Below are 26,340 nucleotides of genomic sequence, written 5' to 3'. Positions count from 1 at the left end.
AAGCCAGTTTTACTGTTAAAAAGGAGATAAATCAAAGTTGCTTGCTCTTTTTAACCTCCTCTGTTGATAGTTGTAATTATTGTTTGTTTAGTGGACATTTAATCGACCTGAATCTCTGAAGATTCCCAGACTGCAGTGAGCTGTTAACTGACAGCATCCACTCACTAAAGAGATTATACTTGCCAAGGATTGATCTCAAAATCTGGCCCTGATGCTGCTGCAGCTGAAACTGAGATTCAACATTCATGCCAATATTCAATCCATCCTTTACCCCACAGAAGTAATGCTGGGATACCCTAGAGCTTGAAATATAATATAATATAATATAATATAATATAAAATATATAATATATAATATGTAATATGTAATATGTAATATATAATATGTAATATATAATATATAATATATAATATATAATATATAATATATAATATATAATATATAATATATAATATATAATGTAGAAGATAAACTATATAAGATCTAATAAATAATATAATCTTTTATATATAGGTTGTATATTGTAAATAAATATATAATATATGTATACTACAATATGTTTATATTAGAATGTAATTATATTATTATGTTAGTATATTTGTATTAACATGTATTTTGATATATTTATTTCTAGCCTGTTTCTTATATGTATATACTATACTCATATACTTCCATACTATAAATACTAAATCAATCGATTTTTCAGAAGTGTCAGGATTATTTTTTTTTGGCATCTTGTCACTTTTGAGCATGTATTGAATGTAAACTTCAGTACTAAATGCTGCAGCCACGGAGCCTGAAGAATTTACTGATTCAGCCCCAAAAGAGATGCTAGGGAGACGCCCAGTGGTGCCCAAAGGCGGTACACAAACTCGGAACAGCCTCGGGGCAGCGAATCCATGGAAAATAAATAAAATATAAATTATCATGGCTGGGGTTCGTGTATCAGTGTTTCTGTTCTACGGGAACAAACGCACCTCAGCACGTGTAGGGATGTTTGTGTCACCTCTTTTTCCACGTAACGAGTATTTCTTGTTTTCTCCTACTGATTTTGATTCTTAAAGGTTCATGTTCTCGTTTAACAAAATACACCGAACTCGTTAAAACTTTAAATCCTGCAGCAGCTTTGGCCTCATCCCGTGAGGGGGCTCCGCTCGGCTCGGTTCGGTTCCACTCGGCCCATTTCGGCAGAGTTCGGTTCGGGCTCGGCTGAGTCCGGCTAGACTCGGTTCGGCTCGGGCTCGATTCGGCCCATTTCGGTAGAGCTCGGTTCGGGATCGGCTGAGTTCGGCTGAACTCGTTCGGCCGCGCCCTCAGCTCCGCCTCCCCACCCGCCGCCACCTCGCTATTGGCCGCGCGTCCACGCCCGCCCCAGCGGCCGTTCTCATTGGCTGAGCTAGTGCGGGGGGTGGGGCCTGCCGTGCCCCTCATGGTAGCAGGGCGAGCCCGTTCAGCGCCGCGCGCCCCGTCCTGTCCTGCGCTCGGTGCGCGCCGGTACCGCCCGATCCCGCCCCGCCTCACAGGCCACACAACACACACACCTCCCACCTCTCCGCCGGTACCGCCCCGCCCGCTCCCCGTGTCCCCTCACGGAGCGCGCACACCTCCCACCGCCCCGCCCGGCGCCGCGGCGCCGCCCTTTCCCCCGGGGCCAATAGCGGGGCAGCACCGGGGCTGTGCCCCGCCCCTGAACCCCGGAAGCGGAAGGGGATCCCGGTGCCGCCGCCATATTGGTGTGTGGAGGGGCGGGAGCGGAAGGCAGGACCGGCCCGGGGGCCTGTGAGTACCGGGACCGGCCGCGGCCGGCGCGGGGTGGGACCGGGGGCGGGCGCTGCGCCTCCGGGCCGCCGGGAGCGGCGCTGACACCCGCGGGAGGGCGGGCGGGGGCCTGGAGCGAGCGGCCCCTCCGGGAGCGCGGGGGCTGCCGCGGGCTCGGCGCTCCGGCCGCGGCCTCCCGGGGCTCGGTTCTCCTTTACCGGCCCCGCTCCGTGCCGAGGCAGCGCAGCCCCTCCCGTTTGCTGTGCCCGGGCAAGGGGAAGTCCCGGCTTGCGGGCGCAAGCGAGAGGCGCAGGTGCGGCTCGGCTGCTGTGGCAATGGATAAAATGAAACGCTGCCTTTTTTTAGTGTGAAAAACCAATGTGAGCGACCAACGGGATGGTTCCCCGTGGCTGTCCGTTCACCCAGTTTGTAATAAGTCACCTTAGTGTGTTACTGTCCAAAGACAGTGCCTCTATGAGATAAGGTAACTGGAATCAGTAATGTGTGTTTGCTCGTTACCTGCCTCATTTATATTTTAAATTTAAGAAAAGTCTGTATTATCAGCAGACTTATGCTCTAATTCTGTACTTCTGTGTGATGATGTGAGGCATAAAGTAAATATTCTTACTGCCGGAGGTTCTGCCTTTCAGAACTCAGCGATCAGTGCTGTTTGTCATGAAATTACCATAACAATTGCGGTGAAAGCATAATTGTTCAGGCCGTGCCTTCGCTTACGTGGTGTTTTCTAGCGGAGAAAAATGCTGTAATACGGTTTCGTTTTGGGAGCAGCCTCAGTTCTGCTGCTACAAACGATTCCCTCGTTGGGTGTGTTAATATGTGTGTGTGTGTGTGTGTCTGGTTGTGTTCATTTCTGTGTGTGTGTGTTTCTGGTTGTGTTCATTTTTTGTGTGTGCCTAGTTGTGTTAATCTCTGTGTGTGTGTTTCTGGTTGTGTGAATTTCTGTGTGAATTTCTGTGTGTGTTTCTGGTTGTTTTGGGAATTTCTGTGTGTGTTTCTGGTGGTTGTGTCCATTTCTCTGTGTGTGCCTGGTTCTGTTCACCTCTGTGTGCGTCTGGTTGTGTTAATTTGTGTGCGTGTGCCCGATTGTGTTAATTTCTGCTGTGTTCACCTCTGTGTGTGCCTGGTTGTGTTAATTTCTGCTGTGTTCACCTCTGTGTGTGCCTGGTTGTGTTAATTTCTGCTGTGTTCACCTCTGTGTGTGCCTGCTTGTCCTGGAATGGCTTCAGGGCAGTCACAGTTCCTTGTGCTGGGCGCTGAATCTGACGTTCCCCTCCAAGACAGATGGAGAGAGGCTTTCACAAGGCTCTGGAGTGACAAGATGAGGAGGAGTGGTTTAAGCCTTCCAGAGGGCAGGGTTAGGTGGGATGCTGGGCAGGAATTCCTCCCTGGCAGGGTGGGCAGGCCTGGCACAGGTGCCCAGAGCAGCCCCTGGATCCTGGCAGTGTCCAAGGCCAGGTTCATGGGCATTGGAGCTCCCTGGGACAGTGGAAGGTGTCCCTGCCATGGCAGGGGTGGAATGGGATGATCTTTAAGGTCCCTCCCAACCCAAATCATTCTGTGGTTCCATGATTATGAAAGAGAAATTGCAACTGTCGAGGTTTAATCATTCCCTTAAACCAACACAGGCCGGTGTTCTTAGCTGTGAGCTGCCCTCAGAGCAGTGCCAAGGACTCCTGCCTTTGATAATTGCAGAGTTGTTCATTACAGGTGATCTTCCAGCAGAGTTTTAATGTGAGGAGAAATATTCCTTAAATTCTAGTCTGAGTCTTGTGGCTAAACTGAGCCCCAGAGAGGTTTCTCCTCAGTAGAACTGATTTATTTCTTGGTCTGCTCTGGAAGAACTGTGTGCACGATAAAATCATAAATAATCACACATAATGCAATATTTTACACCCTGCTGCAGCATCAGTAACCTCACACCCATGATTTTCCACTTGCTCTGCACAGGGGAACATTTACAAGATTGCCTTGTAAGGTCTGCCTGTAGCCCATATTTGCTGTGAATGTATCTGTAGAATTAATTTTGACACTGTGAGAGTTTTCATTGATCTCTGATAAATTATTCAATTGAATTAATTGAATAACTTTTTATTTCAGCTTTGTACTTCAGGACATTAAAAAATACCCCAGAATAAAGCACCAAATGATGCTCAGCTGAGAATGCTGAATTTCTGTCCTGCAGAGAGTGGGGAGAAAAATAATTATTTGTTTTGCCTGTAATGGAAAAGTGTGTATATTGTATGATTTTCTAGTAGATTCTTTTCTTTTAGCTGTAGTTTGAATCAAAGTGGACTCCGCTCCTGAAGCCTCCTAATGATTCCCCTTAGCTTTTGGAGTGTAACAGGGCTCCTTTTTTTCTACTTTGTAATTATTCCACAGGATGTAGTTTTCAGATATCTATGGAAAAAACACACAGCTTTAATGTTTTGTGCCTCCTCAGATTATCCTTGATCCCAAATTTTCTGCAGCAGTCTGTATTGCAGCATCTAAGACAATTTGCTTTTTTTTTTTAAATTTTATTTTATGAATGTTTCATAGAGATTTGTTATCCTGTGAGGCCCTTGGGCAGGGCTGAGTGTGCTCCGGGTATCCCAGGGTTACACAGTCCCTCCCACAGATGAGGATTCCAGGAAGTTGTGCCAGGGATTGCTCTTGGTGATGTGGCAAAATGTTCCTGCTTAGGATCCACTTTATTTGCCTTCTATCTCCAAGTGAGCTGTAAAACTCACTGATAAGAAAAATCAAGCTCTTCAATTGGTAGCAGAGGCATGGACTGAAAAATAATCCCCTTGGGTAATTTTATATTTGAGTTCAGGCTCCTGGCCCTTTGACTGTGCAGTTTTGTCCTGTATAAAACTCTCCTGTCACTGCTCTTGGTGTTGCAGAGACAGAAACTCATTGAATGATTCCAGCATGGGCAGCACCTTGGGTTTGGTGCTCTGGCAGAGGCTGAAACCCGAAACCACTGGTGTGCAGAGTCCTGAGTTTATTTCTTCACTGCTTACTCAGTATTTAAAATCCTAAGCAGCATTTTTTAAAAGAATCTACTCACTGTGGTTTTGTTCTTTGCCTCTGGAGCCCGAGGTGGCAGGAGGGAGGTGCTGCAGTTCATTTCTCAGGGCTTGTCCCTCAGCCTGTCCCTCAGCAAGGTGACAATGTCCAACTGGGCTGGTCCTGGATTTCCTTGTGACCTCTTTATTTCCTTCCCCAAAATGCATTGGATCCTGTCTTGCTTTTATAAAGTAGCCTGTTCTTTCCTTTCTTGGACAAGGAATTTTCATTCATTTTGGCGTGAATGTCCTCTCTTTAAAAATATTCAGAATAATTTGTTTCAAACAGAACAAACCAGGACAATATTTTGTGTAGATGCTGGCTCAGATAATGTGCTTAATTTAAACCTCCCTGAGCTCAGATTTTGGATTTCAACGTTGTCTTCTCCCATGTTTTGTTTCCACAGCCACCATGTCAGAAGGGGACAGCATTGGGGAGTCTGTGCATGGAAAACCTTCTGTGGTCTATAGATTTTTCTCAAGACTTGGACAGGTTGGTTTTGTGATGGATTTTTCTGACTCCTTTAGAATCAGATCTCACTGCAGCTTCTTGAACTCACTCCTTGTTGGCTGGGTTGTTGAAGTGCTGAAATCTATACAAAAGATTTGTTTTGAAGCCTTTTAAAATGGATAAATATCTATAATAAATTATTTACTGGAATATTTAATGGGCATATGTGTGACATTTCACAGTGAAAATATGTTGTTACTGCCAGAAATGAGGAGTGAGTTCAGATTTAGTTTCAAATTCATCTTAACGGAAGCAATTTGCATAAAATATGGAAAATTTAAACTGTTTTACAAAATCCCCAAGCATTAGGGACTTTTTTCCTTTGTAAAGTATTGAAACTTATAAGTACAGTTTTGTGTAATTTATTTGTAGTAAAGAATGTGTTTCATATTATTCTCTTTCCCAAAATGCCCCTCCCAAATGCTTTCTTTTGCCCATAGTACCCTCAGATAAGCTTTATCCATTGTGCATCAAATATTTTACAGTATTTATTATTTACTTTGTGTTTCCTGCAGATCTACCAGTCCTGGTTAGACAAATCCACCCCCTACACTGCAGTGCGATGGATTGTAACGCTGGGGCTGAGCTTTATCTACATGATTAGAGTTTATTTACTGCAGGTGAGAGCACTGGGCTTGATGCTGAAGTAGTTCCAGATATTGTTGCTGGTCTAATTTGGATTCTAGGAGTGGTTTTGAAGTGTGCTGTTACTTTAGAATCAGGTGTGCATGTGGCAGAAAGTAAATTGTGGAGTCTGAAGAGAGAACACATCCTGTGGGTGTGGAAGTTGCTGATACAGAGAGAAAAATGTGTGACCACTTGAGGATATTCATCTGAATTCACAAAATAAATCTCTGGAAACTGTTGTAATTAAATTTTTGCTTTTGTATTAAAGCTGTATAACAACATGCTCAGAGCCAGGGGTTCCTTTCTGTCATGAAAACCCAGAGGAATGGCTTTGTCAGCATTTCTCTCCCTGCAGGCAGGGGCAGACTATTCCCCACTAATCAGATGTTTCTGTGCCATGCCAGTCTGCAGCTCAGTCAAGAACTTGGAACTGTTAGTCCCAAAAAGTGAAGATTACAGAATTTGAAACCTTTACAGGTCATAGTAGTAGGAAAATTTCAGACCCTGAGGGCTGCAAAGATGATTAAAAAAGAGATGGTTTTATGCTTTTTACTACTTTTGAAGTCCACATCCTGAACATAGAGGAACTGGATGCTAGACCATGGTTTCATGTTGAATCTGTCACTGCATGAGATATTTGCTCTCCTGTCATGTTCAAAAACTTGTTTTGATCACTGAGAATTGATATTTTTACAAGCCCAGAAACCTTTCAGTTAATATGAAGACACAGAAAAGTTTCTCAAGGAAGCACAAAACCCAGCTTGTTTAATCTTGTTAAAAATCATTATCAGAGAATGGTTTTCAGGAGGATTTTACCCTTGTCTGTTGTCCCTGTGCAGGGTTGGTACATTGTGACATATGCCTTGGGAATCTACCACCTCAACCTCTTCATAGCTTTCCTGTCGCCAAAGGTAGACCCCTCTCTAATGGAGGATTCAGGTATGGGGAAAAGTTCCTTTGAATTTCAAACTTGGTCAAATTTCCAGCTCCTTTTCTCTGATACTGTAGTGTAAAGATAATGCACTTTTAGCACTATATTGTATTTTTTAGACCTGAAAAAAAATCTGTACAACTTAACATCAAGAGTTGCTCTAAATTTGTGCTTTTCATGGGGCTTGAATATATTCCATATTGTAATAATTTTCTGTATTTTAAAATGAGGTTTATGTGACTTAAGCTCTCCCCATAGTTACTCAAATGGGCTGGCATTCCCATTCCCTATATTCTTTAAAAGAATCTATATTAAGTTTATTTTAAGGAATCTATGTGAACTTAGATTAAATCAGCAACTCTTAACTGGGATCTATGTGTGACAATGGAAATTGGGTGTGGTTTTGTTTTGTGACTTTTATTTTTCCCTTAAGATAAAAAGTAAAAAAACCCAAAAAACTGGGGTCTGATTAGTCTAAAAAAACTACTGTGAGGAGGTTTGTGGTTTGGTTTCTTTTCTGTTATTTTTAGATGATGGTCCTTCCTTACCTACAAGGCAAAATGAAGAATTCCGGCCTTTCATTAGAAGGCTCCCAGAATTCAAATTCTGGTGAGTGGATCCATCTGCCTGTGTTCTGGTTTTGAAAAATACAAATATCTGCATGACATTCATGGTAAACTGGGCTTGAAGGATTAATTGTTGCTATTATTTTTCAGGCATTCTGCCACTAAAGGAATCCTGGTTGCTATGGCTTGTACATTCTTTGAGGCTTTCAACGTTCCTGTGTTTTGGCCAATCCTTGTGATGTACTTCATTATGCTATTTTGTATCACTATGAAGAGGCAAATCAAGGTAATTTGGCAAGAACAGAGAATTTGTGATGTCAGGATTTACAGCATTGCTTCAAACTGGCCATCCAGTGGAGCCCTTCAGGGGTTGAATGTGCTGCACACGTTTATTTTACTGGAGGAACTTCAATAACTAATACTTGAACATTAATTGTGGGGCATGTTTTGCAAAACTTTACTCTTGTTTCCAAAAGGTTTTGAGTGCAGTGTCAGGGTTTTATGCAGGTTCTCATCCACTTCCTGTGGCTATTTTGGATGCAGAAGTGTTGAACCATTTCTGGTGGGTGAAAAGGAAAGTTCTCACATGGTGGTGTGAGGAAGTAGAAGGGAGAAGGGGAAAGAACATAGGCAAGTGATTCAGAACATTTTAACAAATTTCTTATGGTTTGGTAGCATTAAAAAAACCTTAACTTTTTCTTAGATATTCAGAATTTTGGGCGTGTACTGTGATGCAAAGTGGTAAATTTAAGTTGAAAGGGTAGTAAATAATTAGTTCCTCTGTGCTCTCTCCAGTCTCCCATGGTTCCCCAATCAGTAATCTTCACTGCAGTGTACAATTTGTTGGGTAACCCAAAATCTGAGATTTATAAACTGCTCTCCTACTCCTATTTACATTTAAAAACTCCTCTCATACTCCTATTTACATTTAAACTGCTGTAGGATTAGCTGTTTCTTTACCTTTACTAAGAACTCTCTTTCTGGAAGACTCACTAATTTACAGTGTGTATTAGAAACCATTTTTCTAGATATTACATATATTTCTTGTCTCAACAACTGCTGTTTTCTCTTTGCAGCACATGATAAAGTACAGATATATACCCTTCACACATGGCAAGAGGAAATACAAAGGGAAAGAGGATGTGGGGAAGACCTTTGCTAGCTAGGAAGAAGCAATCAACCTGTTGACCAATTCTACTGCTCACTAAAGGAAAGATTTTGAGCCATTGTAACAATGCCTTTTTTCTTCATAAAAGTGATTAACAGAGTGGTGACAAAGCAGTTGAATTTTCATTTTACGAGGATCTTGCTATTTTTATCTGAAATATCAGATTCTCGAGGAAACTGGCATTCTAACCAAATTGCATTGAGTTTATTCTCTTTTGTAAGAAGTTGGAGAAACTTTGGAGAATCCCATGGATTTGGGATAATGTATTTCTTTCAAAATCTGTTGCACTGGAGAGGTTAATGGCCTAGAGTTGGATATTTTTACATAGTTCTCCTGCTCAACATCACCCTGAAGTGCTGTGCACATCTGTGGAGGAAAGTGTAAGCTGGCACACGTGATGCTGTTTTCTGCTTCATGGCCGTGTGCTGTTTTCATAGAAGAATTCAGTAGACCTAAATTAGATGCAGAACTTAAGCCAGTTTCCTAAATGCATGGTATTACTGAGTTATAACCAAACAAGTATAGATAGGAGTAAGAAATTACTAAATTATGGGGTTTGCAGTAGGGCAAAAATACTCATTTAGCTTCTAAAGCAACTCGTTTGTGTTGGGTTTTAATGCCAGTTTCACTGTTCCATCTCCCAGCAGATGCTAAAATTGGGCTCTTTCTGATGACTCAGAACTTTGTTCAAACTCTATTACAGTTTCCTTTGAGGACCTGGAATTATAAAAATATATATTTTAATTGTTATTGGTTGGAGTTTCTTTCATACGTAATGGTTTCTTCAATAATTGAAGTTGGATTCGTGCAGCCCCACAGGACGTGCCCAAACTGGCCAGGACAGAACAGACAGTCATGGGGGTTTTAACACAGATTTTCTTTTTTTATGGGGGGGAATAAAATGAGAGATAAATGGACCTGCATGTAAACTTTTTCATGTGATACAACTGCAGTTTTATTAAGTGACTTTTTAATTCCAAAGTTTATTAAAAGACAGTGTTCCCCTTTACTTGTTCTCTATCTTTATATACATCTCTTGCTCTAACACTATTTATGACTCCTTTTCAGTAATGGTTGCCCTCACTTTACCTTCATGCAATGCATTTTTCAACTCTTGAGGGAGCATTCACTTGGGTTAAGCATGGTTTATAAACCCATTTTTAATATGGTCGGGAGCTACATCAGAAGAGAAAGAATATATTCCATATTGAATCTAGGAGAAAGAATATATTCCATATTGAATCTAGGAGAAAGAATATATTCCATATTGAATCTAGAAGAAAGAATAGCTTTATTCTGACACACAGGAATGTAGTACCACCTTGCACAGGCAGTTTCCAGTTTAATGAAGCATTTCTTGGACCAACCCAAGTATGAGGAGACAGAAGAGGTTCCCTTTACATTTGGTAGTGCCGTAGGTAGATCAGTTTCTGAGGATGGAACTTCTCTCTGCACAGTGGACATTCTGCCTACAGAAAGAAAAGGGAGTAGGTGGATATAGTGAATAGTTTTATTAAAAAAAAAGGAATAGATGGACATACTGAATAGTTGTATTTAAAAAATCTGAATACAAGTGCTTAGCTACTTTTAGAAAATAATTTTTCAGTCCCAGCTGTGGTAGAAGCTCCCCTGAGCTGGCCCAGTGTTGAGTGCTGAGCTCACCCATGCCATTGTCACTGTGTTTCCAGAGCTCCCAGTGCTGGTGAGCTGTGTGTACTCACCCTGGTGCTGCACCAGGCCGTGATGCACTCCCAGCAGAAGAGGTGCCCACAGGGGGTGGCTGTGCTGTGCCTCCTCTCCTCCAGGCACAGCGTGCAGCGTGACTGGCGCCCGGCCGCCGCCTCCGTGCTCCTGCTTCTAATTAACACGGGCACAGGGGGGTTAATTGTGTTAATTGCACTCGCTCTGCTCGGCAGAAATGCTGGGCAACACATCCTGGGGTCAAACCCTTGCTCAAGGATCAGCCCTTTTCATGGAGGTCGCAGAAACACCAAAGCATGAAGTCCAAGACACACAAACCAGCAAATAATTACTTGTGCTAATTAATGAAATGTTTACATCAGACTGTAACCTAAACTGGGGTGTCACTCCTGTTCTTTCCCACCCCTTTCCTAAGAATTAAGAACCACCTCTTGCTTACTTCTGGTGGGTGAGGTTGCGGTGCAGCCTCCACTCCTGCCTGGCTCTCTGCTTCTGTTTGAAGCTGTACATCTGAACTCCAATGGTCAGCAGAAGGTGGAAGAGGGAAATTATTCCAAGGAACTTGTAACTTGATCTGATGCTCTGATCCTCTCCTTGCAGTCCTCCAAAATGCAGCTAGAGAATTCACAGAAAAAGAGGTGTTTTGTTACTGTGGTTTTAGGAAACTGTTCTCTCTCCCCATCTGCAATAGACTTAATTTGGGATTCTCATAGTGTCAAAAAATTGACATTTTAGGACTTCTCAACCAGCTGTCTCTCAGGAGGTGTAAGCACCTTCAGTCAGGCTGGACTTGGCAGCTGTCTATCCACAAAAATTGCAGTTTTAATTGGTTTGGTTTTCTTGTGTATCTCTGAGCAAACAAACACCTCTTTCCTGCACTGATGCTAGGAATTGTTAAGAACTCTTTTGTCTGTACACATTTCTGATGTTCTTTTGTAAAGATACAAAATTATCTTCATATAGAAAAGTGCTACCTAAATGTTTACTGGGTGTTGTTCAAAACAGTATTTCCCATGGATTTATCAACTCACCTCTCACTCCCAGTGTGATTGTGGCAGACAGACTGAAGTTACACAGTAACTTCATACACAGAATATGTATGAACATAATAAACATTGATGTTTATTACCTGTAACCTCCTGACTGCAGGGACTCATCACCCCCCACATAAAGCAAAACCTTCCTTCTCACCCCTCTGCTCTGCAACAACAACCAAATTTCTTATCCCTTTTATACATACAGCACCCCAGAAGAGGCCAAAATTCTGCATCTTGAACCAAACCCACTTACATATGAGATGCCTGTGACCCTTTTGGACAGGTGATAGAAGGTGCCCTGGATGTAGAACACTGCCAGGTGGAGCCGGTGCAGCAGGGGGAGGGATTGTTTGAGGACATCCACGACTTGGGAGGCTCTTTTCTTCTGCTGCTCACTGAGCTGCCCAACCTGCCTCCGAATCCAGCTGCGAATGAAGCTCCTGCTGGGAAAGCCAAGGGCTGGGGGGTTCTCTGGGCTCCTGCATTCCTCAGCCTCCACCTGCAGCTCGTGTTGGAGGTGCAGCAGTGCCTTTTCCAGGCAGTAGGGCACCAAGGTGTGCAGGGAAATGAAGAGGGCCCGACGAAGGAAGGAAGGCACCTTCTTCTTGCTCGGGTCAACCTGAATGATGTTCACATACTCTTCTCCCAGGGTCTGATAACCTAAACAATGTGTGTGACAGAAAACAGGGTGAGAGGGCAGCTGCAGCATCATTCTGGATGTGCTGAGAAGTGGGGACAGGCTGTTCAGGCTTTGGAATTTGGAAATAGTTTTTTTTTTTGTTGAATTAAGATAAGCGTCATGGTGACATCCAGTATCTGCAGTTGTAGGCTTGAAGCAGGATACTTTCCATGGTATCCCTGATTTTAAAAAATTCCTATTCCTGCAATCCTGCATTTAGAAGAACACATAGATAGAACACATCTATCTATGTGTTTGAACCCAACAATTTCGTGCTTTCATATTTACCAGAAGGCATTTATCCAAACCAAACCAACCCCCAGGATGATAAGAACAGACTGCTGTTGGGCAGTCTCAGGTGGTGATCAGCAGCACTGACCCCTCAGCTTTCAGATGTTGGCAGAAATGATAAAAAACGATAAATGCCAGAGAAGGTTACCTGATAGCGTGGTGAGCACGAAATAAGCCACATCGGAGAGCAGCTCCACCTCCCTCCTCCACGCCAGCCACGGCCGGGCACCTGCGGGACGGGGCTGTCACTGCACCAGCGCCGTGCTGGGCCGAGCCCTCACGGGGAATTCCTCCCGGTCCCTCCGACCCCCATCCGGAGCCGCTGTGCGGCGGATCCCGGAACACCCGCGAGGGCTCGGGACGGATCCAACCCCCCTCAGGCATTACCCGCCAGCCCCCTCAGCGCCGTGCCGGCCCCGCTGCGCAGCCCGGCCCGGTAGAGCTCGTCCTTCTGCCCGCAGCGCACCAGCCGCGCCGGGCCCGCCGCCGCCGCCATGGCGGGCGGACGGACACGGGGCCTCAGGCGGCGCCGCGGCTCGGGCAGCGGCGGAGCACCCGCCGGCCGCGCAGGGATATCCCGTCAGTGAGGGGCGGGAAAAGAGGCGGGAAACGCCTCCCCTACGCTGAGGGGGAGAAAAGGGTGGGAAAAGAGGTGGGAAAAATGGGAAAAGGGGCGGAGAGAGTGGGAAAAGGGGTGGAAAAAGTGCCGTGAGGGGTGGGGATGGGAGGGAAGGGAGGGAAAAGGGGTGGGAAAAGGGGCGGGAAGAGCGCCAGGGGAGGGAAGGGCTGTGAGGGGTGGGGCGGAAAAAGGGGCGGGTAAAGGGGCGGGAAGGGCTGTGAGGGGTGGGAAAAGGGGCGAGGAAATGGACGGTGAGGGGCGGAAAAAAGGGGCGGGAAGGGGCGGGGAAAGGGGAGGGAAATGCTGTGAGGGGCGGGGAAATGGGAGGGAAAAGGAACGGGAAGGAGCCCCGCGATCGCCGCTGAGTTGCTAAGATCGGTAAAAGTGAGATCTAGAATGTTTCAGTTCTAGAACACAATTCACACGGAACCCACCGAATCACCGCTCCCCAGGCAGGTTCCCTCCACAACCTTGTACAAATTCCAAATTCTCCAGCCCTTCCACAACTTTTTTTTTTTTTTTTTTTTTTTTTTTTTTAATTAAACATCATGTTGCCCTCCACTATCTGCAGTTTTAGGCTTAAAGCAGCGATGCCTTTCATGGTGTCATCTATTCCCACTTTTAAAAAATTGCTTTTTAAAAAAATTGGGGTTAATTCAGAAGGAAGGTGTGTTTAGTGTCCTACTACTGCTTTTTTCACAGCTGCGAAATGAGCTGTTTGTATGGGGAAACTGAACAAGCTACCCTTTGTTTTCTTCCAAAAACAACAAACGCAACCTCCACACGGCAAAGCTACAAACACATCAACATGTCAGTGCATCCTTCTCCAAAATCCTGGTACCAGGCGGATAAACCTCTACCTGTGTGTGTATTTATATATATTTACACTCTGAGGTCTGGTACATTCATTTTTGCCAAAATACCTTTTTTAAATTTTTTTTCCTAGCAGGTTTTAATGTTGCATTGTTATAAATTCAATTTTGCAGCACTCTGAAGTGAAAGGACAATTAAACAGCTCCACATTTAATTAATTTATTTGACAAAACTATTTAACTGAAAGTAAAGTAGGTGTTTTCCTGAAGAATTTACAGATTGATATGTCAGGAACTCACTGGAAAATTTTGGGAGAGCAGGAGATTGGTGGGTTTTTTCTTCTTTTTACTGAAAAGCAAAGAAAAGCTCCCTGTGGCCAAACATAACCACAAATAAACTGGATATTTGTAATCCTTTCAGCAGCCTATTAGTGCACAGATCGTGGCATCAAAGTTCTAATTAAACTGCACCAGAAGTGGTACGTGATAAGTAAAGCTGTGATGAATCTTACAGATAAGCAAAACATTTTTAATCCCTCCCTCCCTGCTCCAGGCGCTGCTCAGTTTTTATTTGTTAGGGTGTGTCGCCATCAGTGGAATCGCGGATTGTTCCCTCTGTAAAATCAATGGAATTAGGAAAAAAAAAAAATTGGCAGATTTTTCGCCGTTCAACAGCAGGGGACGCACCTGCATAAGGAAATATCCCACGGGAAGTGGGGTCTGGAATGGGACATTTTCACACTTAAATCTATTAAATAAGAATCTCGAAGCTGCCACCTTAAATTATAGAATTTTTACAATTTACAAACTTTACTGACCAATCCTTGGATCATTTCGTTCAGGATTCCAATCCAATCTCTCCTGGTTTGATTTTTGTTTAAAGGCAGAGCTGTGTGTATCTCCCACATCCAACAGCTCAATTGTTAAGAAAAATAGCAAACATATTTGTTGCCTTTTTGCTGAAGTGGGTAAATGTGATTTTCTTATTTTATGGGTCAAGAAACAAAAGAAAAGCTTGAGAGTTTTTTGGGGTTTTTTTTGCAAAGCTGAAATCCTGACTAATGACCACTCAATTATTAGATTGGAAACCATGGATAAAGCTAAATGTCAGACTCTGCCAACAAGTGTTAAAACATTTGAAATGTGTAAGTTCTGTGTATCTGCCCTGTTTGGCTTACTATATGGATTTTATTATATTCTAAAAGCTGTTTTGTGTTGTTTTGAGGGGCGGGGGTCCTGTCCTGAACTGAGGAGGTGCAGCATGCCAAGTAACCTTCCCATTTTGTGATATGCTTTCATACATATATTCATGCATAGATAAAAACACACACATGCATAAATAAAACACATGGATAAAACCACACACACGTTGGCTGTTACACTGTGATCCGCCAGGAAAATCTGATTCAGATTCTTATTGCAATTATTCAATCAGAATACAGACACTCCTCTGGTGACTTCAGAAAACCACCATTATCCTTTAAAACGTCGTTGCTGTGTTTTTGATTAAGTTTTTGGGAGTTTTTTCTTGATTTCCATGCCATGCTTCTCTGCTTTTCCTTCTAACACACCTGACAGGGGAACGAGCTGCTTCGCTGACGTTACCACAAGGAAGTCCAAAATGTGAAAAACCCTGGGTGCTCGGCAATGATTAACCTTTCCTCCCACAGGCTACTTGTCTGCGCATCACAAAATCTGATTTTTGCCTCTGCAGACCTGCTGGGAGACACGAGTTCGGGAGCGCAGCTTTCCAGCAGGGCAGCGGGCAGATGCTCCAGCTCCCAACCTGCAGAACAGGTTCGGCCGATGCCAAAGGAGCGAAACGCCTGCTCGGCATTGTTGCCACCCTCCCCTTCCCCCTGCCTCCTCCCACTCTGAACTTGTTACCCTGGAGCTGAACTGTTCGAGCAGGGGCTGCGAGGCTGCTTTGTGACCCGAGCCCTCCGCGTGTGAAAGCGGGGCGGGATTTCGCTGCAGACTCCTCTCTCCTCTCCCGGGTTTGTCCCGGGTGTGAAGGCTGGACACACAGGAGCGGGGACAGCCCGTCTGCACTGCCCGGCCGGGACAGACAAAGGTGTGTGTGTGTTTTTGCTTGGCTACTTTCATTGCAGCCATCATTGGGGTGTCATTTTAACACTTTTGTTCGCTCTTGGGCGTTAGAAACAAAGTTTAGAGTACGCTCCCCCAGCCTTGTAGCTGGAACAGAATTTGCTGCCACTTTTGCTCTGCTTTTTGAAGGAAAAGGGAAAATGGAAAGAGCATCATGTCTAATGCTTGTTTTATTTTATCATGCTTTCTCTTGTCCATGAAAATGTTCTGGAACCTTGGAATTCTGTTAGTCCTAAATTTTTAGATTCTCTGAGCTTGTAGGGATGAAGCAAACTGCATATGTGATTCAAGTTTAGATTTTTCTAACTGGACAACTGCTTTTTTTTTTTTTTAAATGAACGATTACTGCATTCATTCAGAACTGATAACCTGAGCCTTCCCAGGTGTACGGAGCCAAAATGAAAACTGACTTGGATAAGAGAGGTTGGATGTAAAATAAACTCCAGGTATTTAAATAAAATACCAGTTTAGCAACAGAACGTGGCTGATTCTGGGACTGAACAGCCAAGTCTTGACTTGGGAGGAAAGACATGCACAATGCTTTGAAAAGGTATGCATGTTTTTATTTTTGAAAATTTTTGAAATAAAAAAAAAAATCTCATTCTTTTGGGCTATAGAGAAATAATTTTCAGTTATTTCCTGGCATAAAAATGTGGGTAATGATTGCAGAGATGTGGAAAATTAGGATGGCTGGATTGCTGGGGCTGTGTATGCTCCAAATGCCTCAGGCTTCAGGGTTCAGATGTAGGTCTTAAATATACCCTGAATCCTCAGGGTGATAATTTCTAGAATCATGCTCTGTTTCATGGTAGAGGTAGGTTGTCTGTTATAAAATAAAACAGAAGCAGAGTACGAGTCACTGCTGGCTGTGGTTGGTTGGAGGTAGGAAATTGATGCCATGTTCAGAACGGAGCTCAAAGTTAACTTATTGTTTCAGAGAATGTGGGGAAAGTTTTGTTTACTGGGAGAGCTTTTCCTGTCCTTACTGAGGGTGCAGAAACTGTGCTGGGGAGAATTCCTTCTTGCCAGTGAGATTAGAGTGAGAAACTGTTCAGTGCGAGCGAGGGGAGGCCAGCGACTGCCGAGCACGCTGAGTTATCTGAGTGCTGTCAGTGTCACTGTGTTCTGGTGGCCTCGGGACTGCTGTGGGGACAGGGAGAAATGTCAGCTTGGCTCTGAGCCCTTCAGCAGCAGCACTGCTTGTCACAGCCTCTCTGCTTGGGGCACCAAGGGTTCATTACAGAGAGCACAGGCCATGGCCAGATACAGAAACATTTGGCATAACAGACAAATATGAACTGCAGGCTTTTTTATTCAATAAGCTATATTTCACCAGAACTGCTTCTTTTTATAATATAAACCTGGATAACTGAATCTGGAAACACTCAGGGCTCACTGAATCTTATATTTAATGACTCTGTTGGCAGGATGATCTCTTATAATGCAGTGTATTTTGATTATTCTCAGCCAAAGAACAAGTTTATTCTGGCTTTGTAAAAAAGAATGATAACATTCCATTTTATAGCCAAGCTCCTACATTGTCTGAAGAGGCTTTTGTTTTCATTCATCATTTCTGTAATTTTTCTGAATTAAAAGCTACTCCATAGTTAAAGTGGCTGAGAGTATCTTAGTGGATGGTCCTGCAGGAATAACAGAGCAATAAAATATAGGGCATGCAAGGCTTTTCTGAAATCCTGTACTCATAGTTTCAAAACAACACAATCTCAGTTTGGTTTTGAAATGAATGGTACAGAGCCCTCAGTTCCTAGATATAGCTCAAAGGGGACAACATACTTGTGAGTATCAGTAGAATTTGTTCTTGTTAATTTGTCCAGAGCTGAGAAAATTACTGTATAAATGAATCTGAGTGGGTTAGAGGATGAGGCTGAAGAGTTTTTTCAGGAAAGATAGTCTTGCAGTTACTAAGGACCATTTGAATTTACTGCAATACAATTTTCATGCACCCAGATATCTCAGTTCTGCATTAGTTATCTTTAAAATGACCCACTTCTTCCCTTGATAAGTTTAAATAGATCTGATCTTAATATTGAAATAGATTCTCCAGTGTTATGCCTGAATCTTCTTTCTCTTCCACTGTCTTGACCTCATTTTTGAGTTCACCTCTGCTTCCATTGCTCCCTTTGGACTCACTGGATGAGGGCAAACCTTGTGCCCATCCCTTGTGACAATTGCAGGTGGCAGCTGTGACATGAGCAGTAGGTGCTGGCCATGCATCCAGGCTCAGCTGGCAGAGAAGGAAATGCATGACACGAGCCAAACCCTGTTCTGGGGGTTCAGCTATCCATGGCCTCTGTGTGCAGCTCCTCAGCCACTGAAATTCTGCTCTCCACATCACTGCTTAGGGCACAGACTCCAAATCCGTGGGGAATTTCCAACCTTTTGATTCATTGTTTAATCTGCCTTCATTTTGTGGGGGTGGAGCAGTTCCCCTCAGCACACAGAGTCAGTGGATAGGTACCTGCACACTGCAGGCTGTGACAAACCTTCACACATGCTGGGACAAAGTCCTCAGCTTCCTTCCTGCTCTTTGCCGCCTGGAACATGAGAGAAATGCTGGGTGCAGACACCAAGGCAAGCATAGCCTGAGTGAGGATTTCAGATCCATTTGCATCACAAATACAGCCTGAAACTTGAGAGACTGATTTTGGGGTACCTGGTTCTGATCTTGGTCCTCATTTTTTATAGTTCATCACAGCCTCACTTGTTTCCATTTAATTAGGGAAGGCTCCTGTAGCATCTTCTGACATCTTAACAGTTGTCAAGGAGCTCTGGATTGCCTCAGACATGGCAAGGGAATTCAGGTGGGAAGGTGAGGGATCTTTCCATGTTGGCATTCCTGGGAGGGATTGAAAGTGCTGCACAAGCTCTGTAGTCCCCATTCCCTGAGGTGTTTGCCAAGGGCTGTCAGGTAGAAACTTACAGCAGCACTTTTTGTGTTGTCTGGTGTTCAGAGGATGTCTCTTTTTGTGATCATTCTGGTGTTCAGAGGATGTCTCCTCTCAGCTCTCCTTGCAGGATTAGTTACTGTAAGGTAATTTAAAAGAATCTCCTCCCTGCCACTTCTCCCCTTCAACATAACCCCCCTCACCACCCCTACACCTTGTTGTTCCAGATTTCCTACTGCCCTTAGATGCTGGAATGGATTCTCTGGAAGTTTTCTCTGCCCTTAACTGAAAACATGTAATTTGTGCTTTATTTAATAATAATAATAATAATAATAATAAACCCAAAACAACAACAACAAAAAACGCCTAAGGAATGGAGCCTGAGGAAACAATGGCAGCTGCAATTGAGGTGCCTGGAAGAAGTTCTATGGCCTGCAGAGGAGAACCTCAAAAACACAACTTTGGGATGAGTTATAATGGCATTATTTGGTAGGATTGCTTCAAGGACTATGTGAAATATTTTCTATTTAAACAACTTAAGAGGTTTTTGTCTCCTACACTGTAAAGTGACCTATCCCACTTCTTCCCCTCCTGTGAGTTTAGACTGAGATGAGGTTATTGAAGTAATGTTATTTATTGACTAACCAGGTGCTGAAGTCCACGATAAGGCGGAGACCAAAGCAGAGCTGTACTTTGAAATTTATTGGATCAGGCCCTAAAGACTTGGTGCCTTGTAATTCCCACGTGTGCGCGTCACTGCCCTGTGTTTGACAAAATGAGGATGGATTGAGTGGTTCCCAGACCCATTCCTGCTAATAGAGAAGGGGATTCATAATTTAAGAAATTGGTTTGGATTAAAAATTTAAACTGCAGTGTTCTCTTGAAGTTGCCAAGCAAAGCATGTTTTTCTTGTTTGCAATATTCTCTTGGTGTCTGTCTGCCTGTGCTTAGGCTCTTGTGCTTGGCCCTACCAGGCATCCTCAGGAGAAAGCTGATGTTTGACTTGTGAAAGGTGACAAGTTGCCACTTTAACTCCCCCAGCATAAATTGATCCTTAATATCCAAGAGATTCATCAGTGCAGCACTAAGATGTACAGAATTAAAGCAGTTTGATTATTCTTAAAAGAAATTCCTGCTCATTTACACGAAATTGAAGAAGAAACTTTTTCAAAAATCAGACTTGTGGGGAGTGACCAAGCCTGCCAGCACAACTGACAGCATGAGCATCATTTGAATTATAGACCTGATGACAAGTGGCATTGGAGCCCACAGTCTATCTCTCCTCAGCATGACTCACAAATTCCCAAGCGCAGCAGAACCTTTTCCAGCAGCCCTCACTTTCCGTCTGTCTCCCAGCAAGGAGATCTTCCTCCCTCCTTTCTTCTCTGAGGCTTCTTGTTTTTTGTGGTCTAGAGTATGAAACTTTCATTTTCAAAGTTCTTTTGAGCCGAGCTATTGGATGAGATGTAGAACTTTGCTTAATTAGTTCCTTTTGCCTCCTAATAGAAATTGCCCGTTCTCCCTTGCTAATACAAAATGCAAATTTTCTTCAGAAGCAGGAGGCTGCTGTGTTTCCATTGTCACTTCAGACAGGTCTGGGAACTGGCTGGTGACAGGGAATGATGGTGAAACCAAGAAGGGTTTTGGCAATTCAGGATAAATAGGGCAAGGGAGTACAAACAAGATAAAAATTGTTACAAATTTCACATTTTGTTTCATAAAGCGAATGCTAAAGTCATATGGCACAGCTCATACAAACCTGAAATAAATAATTTGGGTTTAATAATAAGTGTGCTTACTTGCATAAGGAATTTTTGGTTACATCATTGAACAAAAATGCAGGGCTCCAGCTCAGGCTGTGAGGAGAAGCTGACAAATGTTAAGTGGGATGTTCTGGGTGAAGGTGAACACAGAAAGGAATCTTGATGTCCCCTTGTGCTTTTCCTTCACTTTCTATTTGTTAACCGAGCTGTTTGCCACAGGACTCAGTGTCACCCGGTGCTGTGAGTGCGCCCGGTGCCTCTCCTCTCCTCTCCTCTCCTCTCCTCTCCTCTCCTCTCCTCTCCTCTCCTCTCCTCTCCTCTCCTCTCCTCTCCTCTCCTCTCCTCTCCTCTCCTCTCCTCTCCTCTCCTCTCCTCTCCTCTCCTCTCCTCTCCTCTCCTCTCCTCTCCTCTCCTCTCCTCTCCTCTCCTCTCCTCTCCTCTCCTCTCCTCTCCTCTCCTCTCCTCTCCTCTCCTCTCCTCTCCTCTCCTCTCCTCTCCTCTCCTCTCCTCTCCTCTCCTCTCCTCTCCTCTCCTCTCCTCTCCTCTCCTCTCCTCTCCTCTCCTCTCCTCTCCTCTCCTCTCCTCTCCTCTCCTCTCCTCTCCTCTCCTCTCCTCTCCTCTCCTCTCCTCTCCTCTCCTCTCCTCTCCTCTCCTCTCCTCTCCTCTCCTCTCCTCTCCTCTCCTCTCCTCTCCTCTCCTCTCCTCTCCTCTCCTCTCCTCTCCTCTCCTCTCCTCTCCTCTCCTCTCCTCTCCTCTCCTCTCCTCTCCTCTCCTCTCCTCTCCTCTCCTCTCCTCTCCTCTCCTCTCCTCTCCTCTCCTCTCCTCTCCTCTCCTCTCCTCTCCTCTCCTCTCCTCTCCTCTCCTCTCCTCTCCTCTCCTCTCCTCTCCTCTCCTCTCCTCTCCTCTCCTCTCCTCTCCTCTCCTCTCCTCTCCTCTCCTCTCCTCTCCTCTCCTCTCCTCTCCTCTCCTCTCCTCTCCTCTCCTCTCCTCTCCTCTCCTCTCCTCTCCTCTCCTCTCCTCTCCTCTCCTCTCCTCTCCTCTCCTCTCCTCTCCTCTCCTCTCCTCTCCTCTCCTCTCCTCTCCTCTCCTCTCCTCTCCTCTCCTCTCCTCTCCTCTCCTCTCCTCTCCTCTCCTCTCCTCTCCTCTCCTCTCCTCTCCTCTCCTCTCCTCTCCTCTCCTCTCCTCTCCTCTCCTCTCCTCTCCTCTCCTCTCCTCTCCTCTCCTCTCCTCTCCTCTCCTCTCCTCTCCTCTCCTCTCCTCTCCCTGGCTGTGCTTGGCGTGCCTGGGCGTGCAGGTTATCTCCGTGCAATTCCTGCTGAATGCAGCTGCATTCCTTCAATGAGCAGCGTGTCACAGGCAACCACACCGCAGCTTGAAAGCAAATCCCAGCTCTCGCATTTAAATTCTTTAAAGTGTTATTTTTTGCCTCCCATTTGATGGCGCTTTGATCTTTTATCCATTGATCTGCTTCCTGATCAAACTATTCAGGTTTAAGGGATGGCTTGGTTTTTGTGTGTTTCATCCGTGGTATCAGTGTATCTGTCCTGGGAGGATATCAGAGCTTGTCTGAGCTCTGTGGGTGCCACACAAAACCTCCCTGAACAAAAGCAGGTCTTGTGGTGTTAAGCTTTAAATACTACAGTGATATAAAAATGGCTAGAGAATTGTTAATGGTGTACACAGCTTTTATTGTCTGTGAGTGATACAGATCCTGCCTCTGGGGCTTTAAGTCCTTTTTTCCAAGGGAATACAGAACCTCACACAATAATCTTAGGTAGGGCTCTTAGCCTGAGCAGACAGTTTAAATCTTGTTCATGTGGTCTGAACAGATAGAGTTGCTCTCTTTTGGCTGTTTGATGTGTTCTGCCAGTGAGCAGTGCTGTTCTCAGAGCCACTGTGGTTCCTACTGTAACAGAGGTGAGGCATTTCCAGACAGTGCAACTGAGATTTTCCATCATCCAACCTTCACAACAAATTTTCCAGGAAAGCCAACGGAGCTTCTTTCATTTACTTTAATAGGAAATCTGCCCCCTGAATGTTGTTCTGAGATACCAATCTGTATTTTTAGAGATTCATTGTGTACTTTTCCATTGGCTGCGTGGGATTTGTGGGGATTGGTTTGGGAAGACACAGATATGCTGAAGAGAGGGAGGGGAGGAAGGGAACTCTGAGGAAGCTGTAAAAGGTGGGACTGAGTGCAGGAAGAACTTTTGCATGGAAAGTGAAAACGTTCAGAGATCAGCTGCCTCAAAGCAGCTTCACTTTCAGATCATAACAAAGCATAAAGAACATGAATTTGACATAACTCGAGACAATAAAATATTTAATGAGCCACTCAGCTGTTTTCACTGGAATGATGCTGCTCTGGCACCAGCAGGAGCACCCGTGCCCATTCAGTTCTTCCTCACCCTCGTGGTCATGTTCTTTGGTGTCTAATTAGTCACACTGATTGAACTTCCTCCAGAGGAAATGGCCTTTCAAATAAGCCCTGAAGCAAAGAGGTGAGAGAGTCAGCAAAGTAACTCCCCACCAGCTCAGCTTTCCCAAAGGAAATGGGCTGATCTTGGCTTGGTGTTAGCACAGTTCCATCTGTCCTGTGAGCCTGGATTGATCCCAGGGTTAAACACTCAGTGCACAGGTACCAGAAATGGCAATTTGTGGCTGGTGGATATAAAACTGTGGTCAGGAGTTGCCCAGATGACCAAAGCAGATGATAACTGAGGCAGTGCCTGTCATCTGCAGATGGATCTGCCCAGAGCATGCAATCGGGCAGCTCCAGAAATGCTGCTGGGTGCAGTTTTGGCTTTTTCACTGGACAAGTTTATTTAAGTCCTGACATGCCATCTAACATCTACTTTAGGTTCCATTCTAAATAAAACAAGTCAGCTTTTTATATGTAACTGTATTCTTGGTATAGATACAAGGATTAACCTAAAGAAAAAAAATATTTTTGGATGCACAAAATGAATACATGAAATGTATTAAATGAATGTATGGAAGTGTATTAAATGAATACCTGAAAGTGTATGAATTGATTTTGCTCAGTCTAAAGCAGAATGCCAGCTCTGTATTCTTTTACCTAATTAAGTATATGCCAGGGCATAATGAAGGGAGACAATTACAGGGACAGGTGACAGCATGTACAAGAATGAGTATATGGGGGGCACAGGATGTATCCTTGATAATGTTATCTTCCTCCCCTCTCAATCCAGTCAGCTTTGAATCTGCCCTAAGTTCATGATTTGGGTTTTGATTCCTCCAGCTGTGCTCTGTAATACAGATATTCTTTGCCAAGTGAATGTCACTCTCTGAGATGTCCATAACGATTGCAGAGCCACAGGATGCCCTGTGAGATATTTCCCATTTAAATATGGAAACAAATGATTGTAATGATGCTGATTTTTTCCAGGGTAATTATTGCCAAGCACCGCTGTCCCTTAGACGAAGTTGCCATGTATTTGGCTGCACTTAGAGGGTGTTACTTCACTGTGATGCTCCCTCTGAACAGAGGAGTTTTAACAGCGTGAGAATGGAGAAGGTGGGGCTTGGTGAAAAGATAATGGCAGGGAGGAAGTGACTTCCCAAAGAAGCTGAATGAGGGACCAGAGACAAGGAGAGAGGCACAGCTTCAAACAGGCAGATGCTCCAGCAGGGCATTCTCTTCCTCATTTTTTGCTACAAATGTCTCAAACCCCCTCCTCTATTTCTGATCACTGTAATTAATAGTGAGCTTCATTGCCCTCTCTCTTTAAAATAATGTCAAACTGGATCTGTGCTTTCACAACAAAACATGTTAGGGCAATGTTTCAGAGCTCAGCTTGTAATTACAAACTGAAGGAGCCTCCCAGAGATTCAAACAGTTACCAGCAGCAGGTAGGATCCCAGGTTTCTGTCTGCTGTGGTTGCTGTTTTGGAGGGAGCCTTCTTTGACCCTCTTCCTCTACGGAAGGCATCCACTGAAAGCTTTGGAAAGGTGAGTCTTGTGTAGAAGATGGGTAAGGAAAGGGAAAGGGAAAATGCCAGACAATGCCAGAGATACAGGATGGAGAGCTGACAACAGGTAAGAGGAGCAAAGAGCTTCGAGGGTTGGAGATGGAAGTGGATGAGGGAGCCATGCACGCAGTCCATGCACTTGTTGTGCAGAATGACTGAGCTAAGTGTGTATGTACATATTACACCTCTGTGTGTCTGTGTGTATAAATTAATTAACCCCAGCATGAGTGCTTTGGCTTCTGGAGAAGTTGCTGCTGGCAAAAATGGAACTTTGTGTGTGGAAAATCCTGGGGTGAGGGAAGAAAGAGTTGGTGCCTCTGTCTGCTGAGGTCAGTGCATTGCACATCACCTAAGTATGTTCCTGTGGTAAATATCTCACGGTTAAAGTAACTTCCACTGTTTAAAAAATGTCTTCTCCAGGGAATCCACATGCAAGAAGATCCAGGGAATGTTTGTAACTCCTGTGCTCCTGGGAAGGGCCCTCACACCCATCCTGTCAAGACTGAGCTCCGTGGTTCTTTCTCCACACTGATGCTGCAAATCCTGTTGGTCAATGAGTGGAATATGTGGCAAAAGAATTAAACCAGGACAGTCTCCTGAATGTGGAATCCCAGAGAAGGCACTCACTGGCACTTCCAAAGCAAGCAAAGCAGCAACATCCTGAAATTGTTGCTTTTTCTCGGCTATTTTCATTGCTTGGCTGAAACTTTCTGCAGATATCTGCACTGAAGTGCTTTGTTTGACTTGGAGCAAGCTGTTGCTACGCTGCTCTGAAAGCTTGAGATGGCTCTGACTTCTCCAAAATCTCTAGCAGGGGATTTGACACAAAGAGAAGAATCCAGTCTCCATGAGGGACACTGCTGCCATTTCCTCTCTGCAAACATCCTCCCAGTGGGTGAGTGGAAGGTCCCATCCTTTAATCTCATGGTTTGGTATTGAAAAGGCACTCTTTTCTTTTTCTCCAAATTTACTTTTATTGTATGGATATTTCATATGGGACAGCTAGTTTTTCTTAAATTTGAGGGAACTGTGCTTGAACATTCCTCATTCCCTTTTTTCTGTGTAGTTTGTATTGTGATTAGAGTTTGGGTAAAGTGTATTAAAAAAATCCCCAAAACAACCATTGCCCTGTACACTGAGAATAACTTTGAATCAATCTGTCCTTGCTGTACAGTCTGCGAGATTTCAGCTGTGTGAACAGACCTTCATGTGCAGGATTTGTAAAACCTGTAAAAAATGTAGATGAGTATCCTGGGATGAGACTGTCAAGAGATTGCAACTTTTTTCCTTGATCCTTTCCAATGCTTCTGGAAAATGTTTCTTGAAGTTGATGAGGCTGGGATTTATAGTGCCTGAGGTTGTGGCTCTGTGCCACGGAGTTGTCTGAACTGAGCTGGGAGATGCAGGGCTCAAAGAATAACTATTGTTGGCTGCTGCTCTTTTTTCAGTGTTGACAGCTCGCACAGGGGAAAATGAGCTCTTCTCTTAGGAAGCTCTGGAGATTACAGATGTGATTGTGCACATCAAGTGTAGACTGGAGATTGGGTAGGAGGGAGGGAATTGTGTAACTGATGTCTGTGGCAGATGAATTTGTGCTATGGGAGACATCTGAGGGAGGAGGGCCTGGGTTTTTTTGCATTTAAAATAAATAATAAAAAGATTATTTAGCCTAATATTTAAATCAAAACTTCATTTATTCAACACAGGACTCATTTGCTTGAAATGCATTTAATTTACTGCCTACAGTCATGAAGTAGACAGCACTGAAAGTTTTGGCTGGGTTTTCATAGGACCTAA

At 44.2% G+C, this 26,340-nt stretch overlaps 2 protein-coding genes across 2 annotated transcripts; one reads left to right on the top strand and one right to left on the bottom strand.

Moving 5' to 3' along the window:
• The first annotated feature begins 1,712 nt into the window (after positions 1–1,712).
• Positions 1,713–9,642, top strand: RER1 (retention in endoplasmic reticulum sorting receptor 1). The gene is made up of 7 exons (XM_058039470.1): positions 1,713–1,780; positions 5,238–5,323; positions 5,857–5,961; positions 6,808–6,907; positions 7,430–7,508; positions 7,616–7,751; positions 8,542–9,642. The coding sequence occupies exons 2-7, from the start codon at positions 5,243–5,245 to the stop codon at positions 8,629–8,631; spliced, it is 591 nt and encodes a 196-aa protein (XP_057895453.1). The 5' UTR covers positions 1,713–1,780; positions 5,238–5,242; the 3' UTR covers positions 8,632–9,642.
• Positions 9,643–9,907: 265 nt separating this feature from the next.
• PEX10 (peroxisomal biogenesis factor 10) lies at positions 9,908–12,837 on the bottom strand. The gene is made up of 6 exons (XM_058039468.1): positions 12,729–12,837; positions 12,490–12,570; positions 11,625–12,031; positions 10,774–10,949; positions 10,355–10,490; positions 9,908–10,102 (listed from the first exon to the last, which is right to left on the bottom strand). The coding sequence occupies exons 1-6, from the start codon at positions 12,835–12,837 to the stop codon at positions 10,031–10,033; spliced, it is 981 nt and encodes a 326-aa protein (XP_057895451.1). The 3' UTR covers positions 9,908–10,030.
• Positions 12,838–26,340: the final 13,503 nt, after the last annotated feature.

Source organism: Melospiza georgiana, chromosome 22, assembly GCF_028018845.1.
Source record: "Melospiza georgiana isolate bMelGeo1 chromosome 22, bMelGeo1.pri, whole genome shotgun sequence".
NCBI lineage: Eukaryota > Metazoa > Chordata > Aves > Passeriformes > Passerellidae > Melospiza > Melospiza georgiana.
The sequence above is the reverse complement of the archived record's forward strand: the minus strand, read 5'-3'. Positions and strand labels throughout refer to the sequence as shown.

Excerpts from the sequence above, each read along its gene's own strand:
- PEX10 (XM_058039468.1), bottom strand. The coding sequence starts at position 12,837 with ATGGCGGCGGCGGCGGGCCCGGCGCGGCTGGTGCGCTGCGGGCAGAAG. Across the intron at positions 10,950-11,624 it reads GGGTCACAGGCATCTCATAT|CTGCATTTTGGAGGACTGCA; the intron begins GTAAGTGGGTTT and ends TGAATTCTCTAG. Across the intron at positions 10,103-10,354 it reads CGGCCTGGTGCAGCACCAGG|GCAGAATGTCCACTGTGCAG; the intron begins GTGAGTACACAC and ends TTCTTTCTGTAG.
- RER1 (XM_058039470.1), top strand. The coding sequence starts at position 5,243 with ATGTCAGAAGGGGACAGCATTGGGGAGTCTGTGCATGGAAAACCTTCT. Across the intron at positions 5,324-5,856 it reads TTTTCTCAAGACTTGGACAG|ATCTACCAGTCCTGGTTAGA; the intron begins GTTGGTTTTGTG and ends TGTTTCCTGCAG. Across the intron at positions 7,509-7,615 it reads CTCCCAGAATTCAAATTCTG|GCATTCTGCCACTAAAGGAA; the intron begins GTGAGTGGATCC and ends ATTATTTTTCAG.